Source organism: Egretta garzetta, unplaced genomic scaffold (assembly GCF_000687185.1).
Source record: "Egretta garzetta isolate BGI_Z169 unplaced genomic scaffold, ASM68718v1 scaffold16, whole genome shotgun sequence".
NCBI lineage: Eukaryota > Metazoa > Chordata > Aves > Pelecaniformes > Ardeidae > Egretta > Egretta garzetta.
This window is the reverse complement of record NW_009260022.1, coordinates 4,002,160-4,021,746: the sequence shown is the minus strand read 5'-3', so window position 1 is coordinate 4,021,746 and position 19,587 is coordinate 4,002,160. Positions and strand designations below refer to the sequence as shown.

General features: G+C 37.1%; 1 protein-coding gene across 1 annotated transcript in view; it reads right to left on the bottom strand.

Moving 5' to 3' along the window:
• Positions 1-4,617: 4,617 nt before the first annotated feature.
• Positions 4,618-19,587, bottom strand: part of HAT1 (histone acetyltransferase 1) — a 19,626-nt gene continuing 4,656 nt past the window's right edge. The window contains exons 4-10 of the mRNA XM_035896233.1: positions 14,174-14,353; positions 13,817-13,938; positions 13,212-13,316; positions 12,756-12,862; positions 10,025-10,176; positions 9,184-9,300; positions 4,618-4,973 (exon numbers count right to left, since the gene is read on the bottom strand). Of these exons, the coding sequence (XP_035752126.1) occupies positions 4,806-4,973; positions 9,184-9,300; positions 10,025-10,176; positions 12,756-12,862; positions 13,212-13,316; positions 13,817-13,938; positions 14,174-14,353 (951 nt within the window). The 3' untranslated portion in view covers positions 4,618-4,805. The remainder of the gene's footprint in view (positions 4,974-9,183; positions 9,301-10,024; positions 10,177-12,755; positions 12,863-13,211; positions 13,317-13,816; positions 13,939-14,173; positions 14,354-19,587) is intronic.

Sequence of the window (19,587 nt, the reverse complement as noted above, 5' to 3'; positions counted from 1 at the left end):
ACCTAGTAAGCATGTATTTGAATGAGTAGTTTTGAGTAGAAACTGGTATTTGCATTATTTTTCTTTTTACATTGTAAAAAAGATTTGAGTGATAGGGAGGCAAGCCCATTCCTACAATTTTCCCTCCACAGATGTTAGCCCGTACGATGGCAGATAGCATGCCCTGCCTGAGCAGAGCTTGCATCTAGTAGCATTGCTTTGTGTAATAGCCTTCCATTTTTACTGGTTGCACTAAATTTTTAGCCTCACAATTCCAAATACTGCCACCGGTGTGGTTAACAGCCTTTTGTAAGTGAAACATTTTAATAGCTATAACTTGGGGTTTGACTGAAATCTTTCTGATCTTTGGAGAAAGAACTAGCAGTGTAAAATGGCTGTTAATATTGATGGCATGGGGAAAAAAAAGTGTGCCATGGCTTTAAGTTGATTTTTTTGAGAAAACCGAAATATCTGCAACAGATACTTGCTTATGAGATGCAGATTTTTATATTTTACAATGCTGTCTTTCTGTCAACTTCAAGTCCAAATTATCCTAGCAAGCAGTGTTTCACAAAGCAGTAGCATTAGAGAATAATATTTTTCAATCTGAAAGCTGAGAATCCAAGCTTTTAGGGGATAGGCTTACAAATATAACAGGTATTTCTAGCTCTAGCAGTTTGATACTGATGAAATCAGGTCAGAACTGACACGGGAGAAAAGGTAAAATGGCAAAATATGCAACATAAGATTTTCAAGCCTTCTAGTGTGTGACAGTCATACAATATGATAAAGGAAAAGCATAAAGAGCAACAAAGTCTCAGTGAGAGACAAAAAGGAATTGAAAAAATGATCTATATAAGCAGACGTAAATCCTTCGTATAGACATTATGGGCTGCTTACCCTCCTGCTGACACTGCAGAGAGAGACAATAGGTCAGTCTTGAATTGCCTCAACTGCCACATCGCAGCTTTGTGTGTTTGTTCATAGGAGGCATGGACATTTACTGCCCAAAATACTGCTTCAGCTACATAGACCTTTATTCCCCCTACTACAGCAGTTAAAGTGTCCTTCAAACCCTTCAGCAGCTTCAGGTAGCTTGCTTTCTGAGTTCTGGAAGTATAGCTTTTCTGTTGTATTTCTTCAGGTTATTGGCTGTTGAGCTAGTTGTTGTTTCCTAGTATCTGCAGTAGGTAACTTTTATGTTTAAAAATACGTGAAAGGGAACAGTTTGACCCACATTTCTAAACATAAACGTTTTTAGAGCTTGATTTACCTCTTAGGACAAAATCTTGGATTAGCAGCATTGACAATAGCTTTGCATGGAAAGAAAATTTGTCTCTACCGGTTGAACTTAATTCACCATTTTAGATACTCCACTGAATTTTCTTAAAGAAGACTCAGTGCTGCTATGACTGGATTTGTAAGTGATGGAAGGGCAAACCAGCAGCCTCATGCCAGCAGTGTCTACAATGAAAAACTTTAAATATACTTACAGATCTTATGAAAATTCTGAAAAGAATATTCAAATGCACAAAACTTTCAAAAGCTGTATTGATATGTGTTGCAAAGTTTCACTTGATTTTTGAGTGAAGTGACTGAAGAATCTGGATTTAATCAAATTGCAGAAAAAAGTAATAAATCATGTAACCCTATTATTAGTGATTGCTCTAAGTTCCTGCTAGTATGCAATAACACAAAAGAAGAACAATAGCAGCTTAAGATAAGAAACCTAGGATAACAGACTATATGTTTGAACAAAAATAGTTTTTATCTGGGATTACTTTAATGTCATATTGTGCCCAGAATAGGAGAGGACTCTAATAGTGTTCAGCTTCAGCTACCCAATTCCTACATTCCTAACATCCAGAGCTGAAAAGTTGCTACTAAGCTTTGGTATTCTTTTGTCAGCTCACAGATCCACAGAATGGGATCCCCCCAGTATCTAACTGCAGTTCTATATAGACAGCTCTTACCAGTTCACAGGTCCTCTCTCAGCATGAAAACATCAGCCAATGCTAGTGACAGCTATGCTATTTTCTATACACACTGCTAAGTATTTGTTGAAATATAGTAGGAGGTCCCTGTTCGTAATTATGTTAATACAGAAATATAAACAGGAGTTACACAAAACTTACTGATCTTCTGTAAACAGTATTAAACTTTTTAATTTCATAAATGTGACTCGCTGAATGATGGGAATGCCTGCTGTGTGTACTTCAGAGACAAGAATCCCACAGCTCACTTGTAAGTGGAATTTGTTACCCTGTTGAAAACCATGGAACGAAATATCCAGACTGGCAAGCCAGAAAGCTAGGAGTTTGTCTAGTAGCATCCACTGTAACCTGAGCGTTTAGTCAACTTTACCATTAATGCTCAGTCTCTAAAAAGTTAGTTCGAATGGACTCACCCCCAAAGCCTGACGAACTGAACTGGCGTATGCTCCCTAAACCGTAGCATCAGCAGAGCTGTCGCTCTTCTCCAGCTGTTATACAGGAGATTATCACCTCTCTCTCTCTGTGCCAAGGGAAAGGATAGCCCAGACACTTCTTAGACCACTTCAGGCAAAGTCAGCAGGGCTAGTTTAATTTGCCGATGAAGGTTGTTTCAGATAATTAGCTTAATTAACTGTAATGGATTAGGGAGCACTCACATTGTCTTTCCTAGCAGCAGTGCTGTCCTAGAAGCTGTAATCTGCTGCAGGACGGCAGGATTCAGTTTCTAGATCTCCAAGAGGCTCTTTATTCATACCTTTGGTGCCAAGAATTAGTAACAAGATGGTTCTTGTAAACCAGGTCCTAAGTTTTGCTGTCCACAGACGCATCCCAGCAGCTTAGAATGGTCCCAGCCCATACTGGCACGAAAAACCATGCTCAGCCTAAGACTACACCTTCACCACTAAGGGAACTGGAAGCACTAGCTCACCTCTTCCAACAGTGTCAACACAAAAAGGAAAAAAATATTCCAATAGGTTATGAAAAAATTAATCTGCCCTAATCACTGTGTGAGAGGTTCATTGTTTGTCTAAGGACAGTGATTTTGGCTCGGTAGTTTTTCATATGCATCCCGCACCATGAGTTGAATACAGCAGCTTTCACTACCTCTAGCATCAAACCTACACTCCATGACATTTCTCAGCCCTTTTGGGACATCCATATAACCTGGGGGTGACTGATAGCAGTCAGAACTCCTTTCCCTTCCTATATCGGGTACTAGAAGGATGAAAGGAACAGATATGCCAGACTCATCTGCCTTTTTGCACTGCCCCCCCCCCCCCCGAAAAGTAACTTACGAAGAGGGAAGCAACGTTCAACCATGCGAAGTGGGCAGACAGCCCCTCAGGCAGTGTTTTTTCTTGTTAGTCCTAGGTTTCTTAAAAGGCTTAAGCTTCTTTATGAGTGGCTTCTGCCTTAGTAATGCAAAAGCTCAGGCAGTGTTAGTCTAGACTTCCCCAGAAGCACACGAAGTATCCTGGACCTCTATGCAGAAACCAAATTAAAGCACAGTTCTTTGGTTCAGCTGTCCCTCTTCTGGCTTATCGTCAACACCCAAACGTGCAATAAGAAACCAAAATCAAGCAAACAAAAGTACCCACCGCAGCCCCCCAAATCCCACAACTTGCCTTCAGGCTTACTACTACCATCAGGAGAGGTCTTTTAAAATTATTGAGTATAAAAAGATTTAGAGACTACAGTAGATTAATGACATATAATACAGACAAGATAGCCTAGGCCGAAGAAATAAAAATTCTCAGAAGGATTTACTAGAAAACACAAAAAATCCACAGGTTTTAAACATTTGGAAAACATTAAACTTTTTCTCTACATCATATCAGATGGTAGTAGAGAACCACCAATCTACAAACCCAAATTTTGAAAGCTGGACCTGAATCCCATTAGGACCACAAAACATGATTAATAAATTTCAATGGTCCTTGTTGAGATTAAATCCTCTTGATTACAGGCCAAGACAAATAATTTCTGAAGTCTGACCTTACAAGAAGAGATACTGTAATTTATTCCTTTGAGAGAGACAGGAGGACATCAAACCTGATAAGTAATGCATAGCAGAACAGAGTCAAGGAACTGTATAAAGGCACTTGCTTCCTATAGATTTGTGTGTTTCTTACACTGGCTAACGCAGAAGTGCTTCCGGAATCCCTACACAGTCTTGGCCATTTGCCCAGCTGTGAGGTATTTTCCTGAAATTGTGAACCTGCAAACTTGGGGGTTTGAAAAAGAATATGCTCAAGGCCCTTTAGAGGTTTAAGCAGAATGAGTCTGATTGATAGCTTATGGGGGCAGGATCCTCTTTTAGGAAAGGGTAAAGAGCCTGTACTCAGGAAGCAAGCCAGCCAGACCACAAAACCAGCCTTGTAACCTGCTCATACAACATTAAACTGGAGTGCACAGGCTTTAGACAGTAGAATAGGATCCAATTAAAACAGCCTGAGAAGAATCAAGTTAGGATTTAAGGGAGATGCAATGGTTATATGGCTTTATGGATTTATGTATTAACTTGCTATTCAGGTATCTATTAAGTCTTGAGGCAAAAGAGAAGGGTAAAAGAAAATTCATACAATTGAAGTGATACTGCATCTGAGAATCTACATTGTTTATTTCAGCAATAAGTGCCCCCAAACCTAAAGTACATTTAAAAATCTACAACACAAAAATAGAAAATATTCAAAATGCACAGAAACACAAGTCACCTTTAATGTGATTAAAACGTCACATGAGATTTTTTTTTTTTGCAGTTAAGTGGCAATTAAGGATGTGCTTTACAACACTGTATAGAAATTTGCAAGTTGTCCCGTACAGGCAGGATCCTCATGCTTGTGCAAGTCGTTCCAGGACTCTTCGGTAATCTGAAACAAGTTGTTGGAAGCTCTCTTCTAACTGTTCGTGTTGCATGTTTAGGTCTATTTGGTTCAACTGATTTGTCAGCTCCTCTGGTCTTAGACACCTTCTCATCTTGGCAAGTTCTCTCTGCTTTTTCTAAGCAATCAAACAAATAGTAGTTTGAACACAACCAATAATCATCAAGAATATAGTATTTCATTAAATTTATTCAATTTCAGTATCTAATTAAGGCATTCCTAATCCTAAGAAAAAACAACAGTGTTCGATTAGGACATCATTTCTGTGTCATAGTTTCTGTATTACCAATGAACCAGTGAAGTGAAAAACAGTTTCAAAGTTTGTCTTTAACCAAACAGATTACGTCTAACAGTACTTCTACTACTGAAGAGGTATGGCATGAAAAAATAGACTGTAGAAAATTGACCAGGATATTTAGTTCTACGCTGACATTAAACACACTGATGACCCATTATATGGCTGTTCAGCCAACTAATTTCCCTGTACCTGACTATTAAAAAAAAAAATGATCAATTTTAAGTCTCCTATACACCGAAAACTTTTCAGGAATTCTTACAAATTGTTCAAGAGTTACCAGGGATTAGCAGTAACAGCACTGAAATGCAATAAGAGTATTTACAAGCATAAACTTATTTGTACAGCAAGAAGATGAGGTGTTCCCCTTGCTGTGTCACATGTGATTTTTACCTGTTTCTTAAATACAAAAGTATTTTGAGGTGTTTTTCCTTTCCCCAGGTATGTTTTTATACAGCTGATACCTATTTCTGAACCACTAAGTTCCTTAGTTACTTTCCATTCTTCAGTCTTCCCTTGCTTTCTAAAAGCAGAATGTCATTCAACATTTTATAAAAAAAACACATACATGCATTATGTAGGCCTGGCATTTTATCAATAAGTCTTTGCAATGCCTATGGAATCAGAGTTTGTTAAAACAAAATTTTCCCAAACAATTCTACTTCTGCCATCAGTCTCAAAATCAAAGCCCTTCTGTACTCTATTTAATTTTACACTTAATGGAAAAATTGTTTTCTTTCTATGATTGATGCTGAGGGTCAAGAGGAAGGAGTGGAGACCACAGTAAACTGTAAATGAGTAAGATGAAAAAAACTTTGATAATTTCCCACAGATTGGCAAAGGTCAAGACAGAAAAAAAGGTTCAGTGTCAGAGTCCTGATGAGGCCTCCAGGCACATTTCTGGCCAATAATCAAGAAACATTTCCTTGTAGAAAGGATGTCTAAAGCAGCACAGCTGTTCAAATATTAGATTCATGTTAGCTCTATCTAGTCAAAACGAGTGAGATACTCAAAACATGTGATGAGTTACCCAAACAAAAATAGAGATGGGTATTTTCTGAGGAAGCTTCTGTTAGCAGAAAATCTAAAACCTCCTTATTCTAGAATTAATTCGAAGTCTGGGTAATTGACAGGAGCATCTGTAAAGATTATAAATATTAGCTCTGAAAAAAAGGTGTCAGCTTTTAAATGCCCGTTATGTCTGATACTGTAGCTTTAAGTTATCTCAAGTTCCAGATTCCAGGTAAAAAGCAAATTCCCTCTGCATGTTTCAGATAACCAGTTGTTTCAATTTCCATTTGGCTCCAAATATACTACCAGCATATCCAGGTACACAAGAGACTGAAACCTGCAATGAGTGACCTTTTATCTGGGCAGTTTCAAGAGGATTCTTTGGGAGCAAGTTATTGGGCTGGGCAGAAAAGTGTATGTTGTTAAAGTAGCAAACCCAAACAAAGCATTACAATTAATAAAAGCAGCACAGCAGCAGTGTTTACTTCCAAAAGGGATGACATGAAGAGCAAAGACATGATCAAGGAGACTTGTCTAGCAGCACAGCCCACTAAGGAGCATAAAAAGCAGAGTTCTTCAGAAATGGATAAGCCACAGTGAAACTGAAATTTCACAAGCTGCTCACCCTCTGAACTACCTCTGTGATACCCTGTTCACTAAGATACCAAATCTTTTATTTCCTATATTAGTAGTACTTACACAGACAGCAACATAGTTGGCTGTGCCAGTCATTCCAATCTAGTAGTGCCACATATATATATAATAATCTCCATATTTTCAGCAACAGCCTCCTTGATAATGTAAAGACTTCAAGGAGAATAGACATATTACAGTTTTTTTCATCTGGGGTTTCTGCATACAGTTTTATTTCTGCTTCTGTTCGCCAGAAAATAGGTATAAGATGCAATACCATTTTTACTAAATTAAGGTAGTGACAATTTAGAATTATTGTATGTCTGTAGAGCACTGTTCAAATGAAGCTACTGAGTGCTTTACATATTAAAATAGCAGCAGCATTAGAGTTTGCAGTAATATTCCTGATTCTTTATTAAAATTTGCTCCCCCCCAAATTACTGTATCTATTAAAAGTTAGCTTAATACCAGTTCTGAAAAGGTTTTGAAAACAGCCCCATAACTAAAATTTATTTGAAATAGCGTTTAAAACAAGTGCATGAGTAAACCACTTATGAGGCAGAACTACCATAAACAAGATGGCTGTATCTCAGAACATGAAACTTAAAATCAAGTAAAGTATATCGGCTGCTTTAAGGATTCTTTTGAATCCTATTGAAGTAAGTGAATTATGAAAAATGCAATATTCTGGAGTAGCAATACAAAATCCATTCATTATTAATGTATTTATTGCATGCAAAGACCGAAGTGGAAACAATTGCTAGAAACAGTAGAACTGAAGCTGCTTATGGAATTTTGGATTTCCCCCATAGGACTTCAGTGCCGAGTTAATGAACTGAAACCATACAACAGTCCTGTTAGCTGAAAAATCATGGCCTTACTTGTAGTGGACACAGACTGAAATTTAGCAAATGAGAAAAGATACTTACAAAAGAGAATAGAAAGTGTTTTGATTAAGGTCCTACCACTCAGCATGACATGGTATTATCTCCAGATCAGGCAAGCATTTAATACAGTGCTGGGTTCTCATTTCTGCTAATAGTCCCCCTGAGTCCAGCATGAGTACAATCAAAGTTTTGCTATTTTTGTGTAACAGGGTAAGTGCTGCTTTAGCAAGGCTTGCAAGCTAATCAAGGTACTTCTCATACTTTGTGAAACTTTTCCAACAGGGTTTTGGTTTGCTTAGTGAGTACTTACAGAATCACAGAATCGCAAGGGTTGGAAGGGACCTCGGGAGATCATCTAGTCCAACCCCCCTGCTAAAGCAGGCTCTCCTAGAGCATGTTACACATGACTTCGTCCAGGCAGGCTTTGAATATCTCCAGAGAAGGAGACTCCACAACCCTCCGGGGCAGCCTGTTCCAGTGCTCTGTCACCCTCAAAGTAAAAAAGTTTTTCCTCATATTCAACTGAAACCTCTTATGTTTCAGTTTGTTCCCACTGCCCCTTGTCCTGTCGCTGGGCACCACTGCGAAGAGTCTGGCTCCATCCTTGTGACTTCCACCCTTAAGATATTTATATGTGTTGACGAGGTCCCCTCTCAGTCTTCTCTTCAGGTTGAACAAGCCCAGCTCTCTCAGCCTTTCCTCATAGGGGAGATGCTCCAGTCCCTTTATCCTAGTTGCTCTCCTCTGGACTCTTTCTAGGAGTTCCTCATCTAGTTAACATGCTAGTTAGAGCAATAAACCTAGATTTATTCATGGTCTTTTGACTCTTAAGAGTCAAAGACTGATGCCATTAGCAACCAGGATTTTTTTTTATCTGTATCTCAAAAGGTCAGTTTATGCAACATGGACCAACTATATTGAAGACCCTGAAAAGCATACTTAATAGGAACTAAGAAAGTTTCTTTGCACAAAGTTTAGTACTTGGTTAAACTTTACTACTGAAATTATTTTATATTCCATCTGCATGGAGTTCTATGTTGACACTCTTAGATTACTTCTAGCAAGCTGTTTTGTAAAGACCTAGCTAACAAGTAGAACAGGAATCTAAACTATATCTAGTCTGCAGTGTAAACGTATTAGAGCATCTACCTCTCTTCAAATTTTTGGCTTGTCTAAGATATTTTTAACCTTTTCAAAAAAATTGACATTTCTTCCCCATAAGTCTTCCTGGGCATAATGCCACTTACAGCTGTATAACATAAGCTTAGTAGTAACTTCCTGCTGGAATTGGGCAGGAAACAGTTAGGAGCCAAACACAGGATCTTCAGCACTGCTATGTATGAATGTTCTCTGCATCTGTATACATGTCAGTTGAACACTGCATAACTAATAGTAGTTGATTGGCAAGATAATTGGCATCAACTACACTTATGGAAACGAAAGTAAAATCAAGTATAATTAGCCTTGAAATAAGTATTAAATGATACTTAAGTCATATACACCTTATAGGGGCCAATCAGTCTTCTTTTAACGTCCAACCGATAGCTTCTGGACTGTTCTGCATCACCCATATCTGTTGCACGCAACCGGAGAATTTCATAAACTCGTCTTGTGTGTTGCTAATGAACAGAAAGGAGAATAAAAACCATGTCTGAGTAAAGAGGTCACTCAAAGTGGAGAAAAACTGAAATATTAGAGTAGTTCCCCAGCTTAACAGAAGCAGTCAGAGGCACAGACAGAGCCTGTCAAACCTATCCTTCTACTTGGTGAGTTAAGTGAGTAAACATTCTTGGTTTCCCTTCAAAATAGTTTTCTTCCATGCAGCCAGTATCTAGCCTCTCGAAGTGTTGCACAAGCTGTAGAGGTGCTCCAATGACCTGCTGTAAATAAGCAGCAGAAAGTCCAGAAGCCAGAGTCCAAAAATACTTCAAAGAACTGAACAAGTGGAACTAGAGTGATATTAAGCAATATTTTACTAAACAGTATCTACTTTGCTGATTTTAATAATCTCCATATACCTACTGTCCTTCACAATGCCCCCTGGAAGTTCTAAATACAAGAATGAAGCAACAATATTTAAAGCTTTCTGTTTACTAGGGAAGAAAATGAAAGGAATTAGTAAATGGAAAAAATGAACTGCCTTCGGAACCAGGATCAGCTAGTATTGCATCTGGGAAGAAAAAAAATAAATCTCAAGCTAGGTATCTCCTCTCCAGATACATCCTAAAAATCTGCTGAAATAAGCCAGAGTGTGTAAATTCCAAGTCTCCACCTCAATGTTTAACTTGTTACTCTACTAGTTTGGTAAGAATATGTCCAATTACAACTGTTCTGATTTAATACCTTATTTATTTTCAGTTTTTGTTGAGCTTCCATCACCATTTCTTGACTGAAGCCTTGCATTAACTTCCCTGGGGAAAAGCAAAGCAAATCTTGACAGAGCTTTACAAGAACAAAGTCTCTTAGCTTCACATAGTTTTCAGATGGATCTTCAGCTAGAAAGAATAAAAAAAACATAGTTAACATCAGCATTATTTGTTTCCTCATTTCTGCTATGTGATTACACAGAACTATGGAAGACAAAAGCAGATACAGCACTCATCAGTATGTAAACCACTATGCTTAATCTGAAGCACTGCTATCACTATCAGAGTTTTAGATGTTTGACAGTAGATCTTAAAAAGCCTGCAGAAAGAAAACTTTCTAATATTTTGTTTATGCAGTACTGTACAGTATTATATACACTTTAAGAGACTGACAATATACATGTCCTTGGGAAAAGAGTATTACTCTCTATATAAACCTTTTTTTCTTGTATGTTCAATCAATTCTGTATTTGACAGAGTGGCAGAACTACTAGAACACAAACTAATTATGTGGAAAAAGACTGGTGAAACTATCCTACTGCATACAACTAAACCAGCCAAAGACATGTATTGACCATGAGTTATAGTCTTTGTTAGCAAGGAAAATAGGGATCCATAGCACAAGCTTATCCAAAATGAAAAGGCTGGAAAGACCAAAGCAAAAGCTGATCACTATTTCAAGTTACTTCCATTTTGCTGCAGCATAACTATCAAAACTCTCGCTTTAGAAAAAAACCCACCAAAGTTAAGAACTAGCTTCGGTGAACATCAGCATGGTCCCATATGCAACTCTGTTAGCATTTTCTTTCTGCATAGTTCGTAAATGGGAACAATATTGTGAATATATTTCTTCCTTCCTTACCTAATTGTTTAGACAGGCTTACTACACATAGCAGGGGGCGTGTCCCCCCCAACGCTCATTTTTCCATGGACTAGCATTGTGCAATTTACTGCTGAACAGCTTATATCCCAGCTATGTTTTTCCTTAGTCTTGAGGACCACTGTAAATAGTTGAAATTTGCAGTTTAAGGATGATTAAAAGCTAACAAGTTACCAAGAGGAAGGACTAGGATAAAAGCTTTTGCTGTGTATATGCAGCACTACATAACTGGCAATTTATTTTTTGGGTTGGAGAATGCTTACGATGATTGTATCAGTTAAAGTGTTCTGTGCATGAGTGGCCCGATCTTGTATGGCAAGTCTTATAGCACTTATTCAGCAAAAGAGATTGGAGAAACTGTACCAAAATTATTTGATTTCATTCCTTTTTGGTCAAATTAATTAAAAGATGAGGCAGTTTCTGTACAGGAAGCATTATCAGCATACATTTCACTTTGTCAGTTAGGATGACAGTTTATAAGCAGAACAAAATATTTGTTATAAATGTGAAACTCCAAAGTTTTTTTTTTTTTTTGTAAAAAGCATTAGCTCTTTCAAAGTAGATGATCTTAATTTCATCTTTTCAGAAAGGTTAAAGGCTTTACTTCACAATTTTAGATGCTAAGTAAGTAAATAACCTGGCCATATCAAGATTGTCCAGCCTCATTTTCCCCTCAAAAGAACAATAAATAATTTTGAAGAGGCCTTAATTTCCATAACTTGAGTGCCATGTAGAATATTGAAAGCTTTCTCCTGCTCTATTCCATAAAGAAATTTAAACCTATTTTAATACGCATTTACTGTTTGCTGCAACCCTGCATTTAAGGCACTGAGCCATGAACATGTCACATGATTTATGCAGTACCATGTTAAGACTTTTTTTATCCTCAGCTATAAAGCTATGTAAAGCTTTGTACTATTAAAAGGAAAAAGGAAAAGAGTAAATGCATGACGCACATGATTTCCTGCTGCATAAATGAAGTTATACTTCCTTAGGTTCCTATGAACTGGATTAAAATTATGAGGTGGATTATTTTATTAGGATTATTCTGCAGCAATGCATTATGAAAGCAAGTGTTTTATTGTATTTTCATTAGAATGGGGGAGTTATTCCTAACTAAGATGAGGTCTGAGATAGCACCTAGAATTGAATGGTTGCATCATGTGTTTGAACTGCATTTCTTCTTGTATTGGACTTAAAACCACAGGACAGATGTCACGTTTGTAGCTATTTTTTTACACTACATTTTTTTTTTTTATGCACATACACCCTTTTCCCCCCCACCTGCCATCTCCGCAATTTTTTATTTTTAGGTATTTGTGCACACACCTCTAACATCATGGGTGCCTTCAGCTGCAATACATGCTCCTGTAGCACAAATTCTCTACAGATTTTTACTGTCTGTAAAATTTGGCTTGCACACAAATATTAATATGCTATTTTAGTTTGCCTTCTTCCCCCCCCCCCCCCAATTTTCAGTTTTGGCTAATAGGAGTAAGTTGAACAAGGAATTTGACAAAGCTTGATCTCTTGGCAAACTCAGCTGTGTATCTCACAATAAAATGGCTAATTAGCTGGTAATCCGTTCATGCTAGGGATTGAATTTTCCTGGTGTGCTGTTCTCTAAGTAAAGGATTTAAGGAGCTACATTATATACAGTTCTTCTATAAACCAGGGTACTATTAATCCTGAACTGAGCTGAAGCTAAATCTTCAAAAGGCCATTTAATTCTGACAAACGAACATGAAAGTTAGTTTGCAGGCTAACCACATGTGAATACTACAAGTTGGTTATTAAACAGGTGAAGAGTTAAAAATTTAACACAAACCTGTTATATCAAGTACTGCAGAAGATGACATATAGTATCTATGAACTGTTTCAAGAAGCTGAGCACCATGGCCTTCTCCTTGGAATGGTGGCAAGATCAGCATCTGGCTACAGACAAAGGAATGTATTTTTCAGTTCAAATGAATTTTCAGTTCATTTGCAAACATTATAATGTCAAGGCTTAAAAACGAAATGCTATTTCATTTTAGATTAAAGTATGTGTAGCAATCTTCATGCTAAAGTATAATTTTAAACAGTCTTAAAATTGCTAAATATTCAAAACTTGTTTGAGATTCCCTCCGCTTCAAGAAGGGAACAATGAAATAAATCAGTGCATAGCCAGCCAATAATGGGGATTTTTTTAAACAAATCAACACCATTATAAACAAGTATTGGGAACTTCAGCAGTTCCCTCTTCTGAAATAAAAGGCAAGGCACGAGTTACGCCGCCAATTACCTTACACGTGGCCGGGTTTTGTCTGGGTACACATAGTAATTATAGACTGTCATGTAGCCTACGGTCGCAAAGAGCGTAGCTCCATCCTTATTATACTTCTCAAATCTGCAGATAAAACAGAAAGCCAAGCAGGTCAATTACAGTCGCGCTCCCATGCAGTGTCCATTTTCTTTTCCATTCTCCAACTGAATTTTCAGTGTCAGCAAGCTACTCTGTGAGGGCCCAATGGGTACACCTGCTATGTTCTGAATGTACAATTCACTTAATTGGTGTGCAGCAACTTGGATAAATCAGGCCTCTTTACAGCACTTCAGTGCACTTGCCTATTATAAAGATGAATAGGTGGCAAGTAAAAGAAAACACAGGCAAAGCTCATTTTACTGTTTAAGCCTACATTCAGGGCTCTAACGGACAACAGCATTTAATTCAGCTCTATTCTCAAGGTTTCCCAAAGCATAATGGAGGAAAACTCAAGCCTCATAAACAATGGTTTTTCTTTCCTGGGAAAAATATCATTGTACTGCTGCAATAATTGGCCAGCCATAATTAAAATGCAGGCTTTGTGGAGGTAATAAGGTCCACTGTTGCTTTAGAACTGTACTTACACTAGAAAGTAGTTCCATCTTTCATCATCTACATCAATAAAGCTAGCAGTTTCAATAAACCACATCAAGAACGTCTGAAGCCTTTCATGATATTCTCGAAAGCCTGGACATGTCATGTCGGCCTAGGGAAAAAGCCAGGAGAAGTCAGGTGAAACCTATCACAGATGTAAGAGGACAAAAAAATATGCAAAACCTAATTAAATTCTCCAACACAAAAAAGCATGTTTATAATTATTAATAACTGGTAAAATTATGGTATTTATATACTACAGTTGAAACATTACTGAAAGTGCATCACTGCAAAATAAACTTTAATTTGGTTGCTTAAAAGCAGAATTTTCACTTATTTTTCCATACCTTGTATATCTGATATGTTATATCTTCACCAGCCTCCTCGTTATGGACAGAATACGTGTGTAGCAGCATTCCAAAGGGCTTGAAGTTGACCTCCTTCTCCAGCAGAGACACAAAGTCATCTGTGTTTGTGCAAAAACCAGGAGGAATGATTTCTCTAATTTTACTTTCAACATCATCTGCCTGAAGATTATAAAAGGAGGCAGGATCAGTGGAATATTAGGAAAAGACAGCACCGATGTCACTATTGTGCTATATGAAACAAATGTAAAAGAGGGACTATGGCCTAACAGTAATAAAAAAAAAAAAAAAAGCCTTCCTGTTGTTCAGTAGGGACTTTGCAGCAAGTAAAGCTGCACTGACAAGATTCAGAAAGGTCACAATCCAACCACTGTAAGCATCAAAAAGCTCGTAGTTACAGCATAAGTTCATGAACGTTTTTACGTTTATAAAGATTGTTACATTTGTCCAAGTAAAACCTAAGAGTGTTGATAGCTATTCTGAAAGTGAAGCATGCTCAGAAGCTAAGACCTTCCAGCCAGCAATTCTCCAAGACTACGCTACAGTTTCTTGTGGAACTCAGGTTCCCAAACAAGCAGCTTACAAGAGCTATGTATTAGGTGGTGCAGAACTAAGCAGAGGAAGAGGGACAAAGGCCAAAAATGGTAGCTCCCAAACAGGAAAGTGACAGCTAGCACACACTTGCATTCTTATGTCTCCCTGCTTGAAATGCCTGCCTATAGGATCAGCTGCAAAACACATTACAAACTCAGAAGACAACATCCCACATTCAAATCAACAAACATTTTGAAAACAAAGTTTGACACAAAATAATAAAAATATAATTCAAGGATACTGTCAGCACATCTGACCTGTAGTCTAACATACCAGGGAAGAAATATTCTGACACCAAAATTAAATTCAGAGATGAATTACTCTTTTCAGATGACCAAAGTGAAAGTTAGAGACTATCAGCTGAGCAGACTTCATAATCCTTTTCAGACCCCAAAAAGACCACTTGATTGAATACATTTACTACTTCTTTTTAACCATGAATATTTGATGAAGTTTCACAATAACGTATTACTGCTTCTCACCAGGCAATAAAACTTAATGAATTGGTCTCAACTTAACAAAACCGTACTCCTCAATACAACCCCTAAAAGCCTGACATTACATTCAACAAAATGAGCTTACATTCAATTCAAACTTTCCTCTGGACAATGAATCCAGGTTTTTACTTAATGGAGTTTGCCGTGAGTTCAGCTGTAATGTTTGTATTGTATCTATTTCCACAAGGACTGACACAAGAACACTTTGTGTTAACTTACTAAGCAGCTCTTTCACACCGTTTACATGCATGATGGGTATTAGTTCAAAACCAAGACCCTTGCTACTTAGCATTCAAAACAGGGAAATTAAGATGCTTAGAACAAAATACACTACAAAAGGCTAATACAACATGCTACTAATTCCTGTCCTTTCAACCATAGTCCCTTAAGTAGAAGCAATGCACCTGCAAATGAATAGCACTTTATCATTCAGTTACATTTTTAGCGTAGAGAAAGATGGATGTAGTTCAGCACAAACAAGTTTTATTCTTAATGGTTTGGTACTACCAACATTTATATTTATATTTGTAGAGAGCGCTATTAAGCAGTTAAAATACAGCTCTACAATACTTAGTGTAAGAACCTAGCTAAAATACATACAATCTCTACATCCATTTCATTCTCAAAACAAAGGAGATGCATTTATTGGCACCTTTACTACTCTTCTTAAAGCAGTATTAAATATATTTTCTTTCCACTGACTGATTTAACTGCATTACACAAAATCAGCCTTTTATTTCAGAATCAATGAATCATATAAAGAAGAAGTATTTGTATAGAGTATATTTTAGAAATGCTTATGGTTTTTTAACTGTGCAAGCACATTGTTTACATAAATCTTAAGTCTGCACTGCTGTCAAAGCTGTAGGAAACTGCAACTAAGAATCTGTAGGGACTTTCGTTTTTTAATATCTGAAAAAGGCATGTAAAAATAACCCAGAATTAAAACAAGACTTCCAAGCATCAGTTCAATAATTCAGAGTATGTGGAAGACATCTAAAAAGGGTGCATATGCAGTATGAAGTATTATATAAATGTTTAAGTGATTTTGCTCTCCTCATGTTTTTAAGTTTCTTCATTAGCAATAAGAAGACAAACTTTCACTTGCTGAAAGCATGCAAGATAATGCATCCATCACTGACTGCCACCATAGAAAAATCTTGTTTTCCATAAAATAGAAAGAATTAAATCATGAGAACAGAGGCTTTGCAGATAAAGCAGTAGATAATCCTTCTTAGTTCTCTATGACCACAACATATTTTCACCTCCTGCCTCCTAAAAGTTCTCTCCCCTTGAAATGAGGCCTGACATAATTTAAGAAAATAAGCTATATTCTTCTGTTACTTTTAGGGTTAACAAGATCTCCCTTTCTTACAGAGGAAATCCCAGAATCCTCAATTTGAGTGGTGGCATAAGTTTAACTGATCCAATTTTCAGTTAGTAAGTCCTGGAATACTGGAATCTAGAAATATCAACAGCATACAAATAATTTGTTTCATTAATACTTGTGCTTTTTAATGGAAACATCCATTACATAGTAGATATTTCCAAACACTTCTCTCTGAGGTGCTCATTATCCAAGGAGTTACCAAGAATTTGCTTACTGCCTTTTCCTTGTGTATTTCTTTGACATTGGCTAGAGGTTTATTGCTTTTATCAGAGCATGGTACTAATATCTTACCTATCAGCATGGACATGTACAATGACATGGCAAGTTTCTGTTCAGAAAAACAATCCAGTTGACAACTGCAGCAGCGTTAAACATAGGCAAAGCCACTTACAATGAAGCGTTCAAAAACCTGAACGAAGCCAGCCAAGAGGTGCTGATCTTATAATTTGTGGAAGTACTGACTGTAATGCATTACCTTCATAATCAGAATCATGCAAGGTGATGCTGGGAAATTTGGTATAGGCTTATAACTAAACTTGATTTGTAATAGGACTACTTAAGTGGGCAGTGTCTCTTTGTACATTCCATTTGACTGAGGATAGTTTCAGTATAGAGATTATTCTTGTACTAACAGGCAGTTATGACATTTGTATACCATGTAGACACTGTTTCAAAGGGGCTTAATTTAAAATAATTATAGCAACACATTTGAAAGCTGAATTTCTCTAACAGTTATATGTATTAATTCCAGCAGGCAGCAGAGCCATCAGTAGCATTACTTAAAACAAGGATGCCCAATATTAAAATTACACTTTTTCATTAACTTTCTTGTAAAGCAAACTTATTAGACCAGCTGCAAAGCAAGATAAACACATTTATAGTAAAGACTGTTTCAGAGGTTATTGAAATACTTTCCCCCACCCTATCATAAAATCCAGATGAAAAGGAGGATACTTGAACAGCTGCAAATCTCAAAGCAGCAAGCAATTGGAGGTCAGTGCTATTAATATTTGTACTAGAAGAAAGCAGCCTCCCTTCAGATGTTTGAAAGAATCAGCTCCACCCAAGGGATAAATCCTGTCCATTTTCACAAAATGAAGTGCCAACTTCTGTTCAAAACATGATCATACTTTGCTGAGCCTTCCCCACCAACACGGTTTAGCTGCATCTTCAGGGACATATTAAGATGCATAAATATGACTGGCTCTTGACATTTCAGGATCTTATCTTTTTCCTCATGTTTGAAAAGATCTTGGAGGAAAAAATAGCAGTATTGGGAGGAATATTTCTGTCAGTCCCTAGCAGAGATTACAGCAGCTGCTTTAGCAATAATGGAACCAAACTTAGTATCATAGAATAAATCCGCTTGCTGTTGAATGGGCTTGTGTGGGTATTTAGATACAAAATCCTAAGCTGTGAATAACTTTGGTTACAAGCGAGAAGTTAGTTTTAATGCTCTGCAGTTATGTTAGAGGCAGTGACTGCTGTCCTTTCCTAAACACCATCTAGTCACAACAGAAAGATTACCTGTCATGTATGGCAGATAGTCCGCATCTTAGTATGATTATCCTGAAGGAGCTGAGATCAGCAACCAAACAGTTAACTTCAAAAGGTAAATGTTAATATGCATTTAAATTAACAATCTGCTGTAATGACAGCTTATGTTTTAATCTCTGCAAATGTATTTGTATCTTAAGATTGTTACACCAATGGCAAATACAAATGCAGAACAAGATTGATGACCACCATATCTTTTTTCCTACTAAGGTTTAGATATAGCCATATGAGCAGCCTATTTGGATGCATGTTGTTAGTAACACCAAAGGAAGCCCAGGGTAAGCTACCACGTTGTTCCTATTCAGTCAAAGCTTGTAAACACACTGGGAAGTATACAGAAGCCTCACTCAAATCTTATTTTTTTGTCCCCATCTCAAACCCTTAAGCAATTGGAGGACTAATTCAGTAGAGGAAGCAGGGCTTGAAAGCAAGGATTCTGAGCGATCAAAAAAGTCAGAGTGTGCGCTCATGGCAAGACAGACCTTATTTATCTTGCTCGTACCTCCAGAAAAGTAAAGTGACTTTGTTATTTTTACAGAAAATAGACTGTTAGTAAAAAGGTGCTATGGTGTGGATTCCTGTCATAGCATGATTTTGAAATCATATTGGTGAAAGGTTGGACTGTTTTATTTTAATTGTTACTACTTTGCCAAGAGGCTTTCCTTTTTTCCTTATTTCTAGAAACCTTCTAAAGATTGAAGATCATGACCTTTTACTCCTAAGATATGTTGCCCTAGCCTCAAAACTATTTCAGACATGTCCAGGCACTTAGCCTGTTAAACTAAGTATGCTCTAACACAACTTCGGAATAAGGAAGGGCAAGTCTTTAAAATTCATTTAACAAATTAATTCCAGTATTTTTTGGTTAGAATAGGCCTTTTCTTGAAAATATTTAAGTAAACTGACAAATTTGAAATTAGGAACTTAAAATACAGTTTGAAGTCATAAAGATGTTTACTTTTTTAAAAAAAGAAGGCACTTTTCTCAGGCAGAGTAATTTGAAGTCAGTGCAAACGTATAGCTATTTCACACTACAGAGTATTACAAAGATTCATCAGTAACTGTATCAATAGCTCTTTTGGGAAGATATCAACTCAATCTTTTCTTCCTTATAACTACATAAAACTCAGATGATATTAAGTTTTCTTAACACATCAGAGACCACTCTGAAAAACTGAGTAACTGTATAGGTACTTATACAACTATTTAAGAATTAAAAAATTGTTAAGAAGGTATTTTATTCCTTTCTGTAAATTCCATACACCTTTCTCCAGTTGGCTGAAAGACTGAGTAGCTTAGCTTTTGTGGGGTTCTCTCAAAAATATTCTGAGAGCACAGAGGGAGAAGAATTAAAAAAA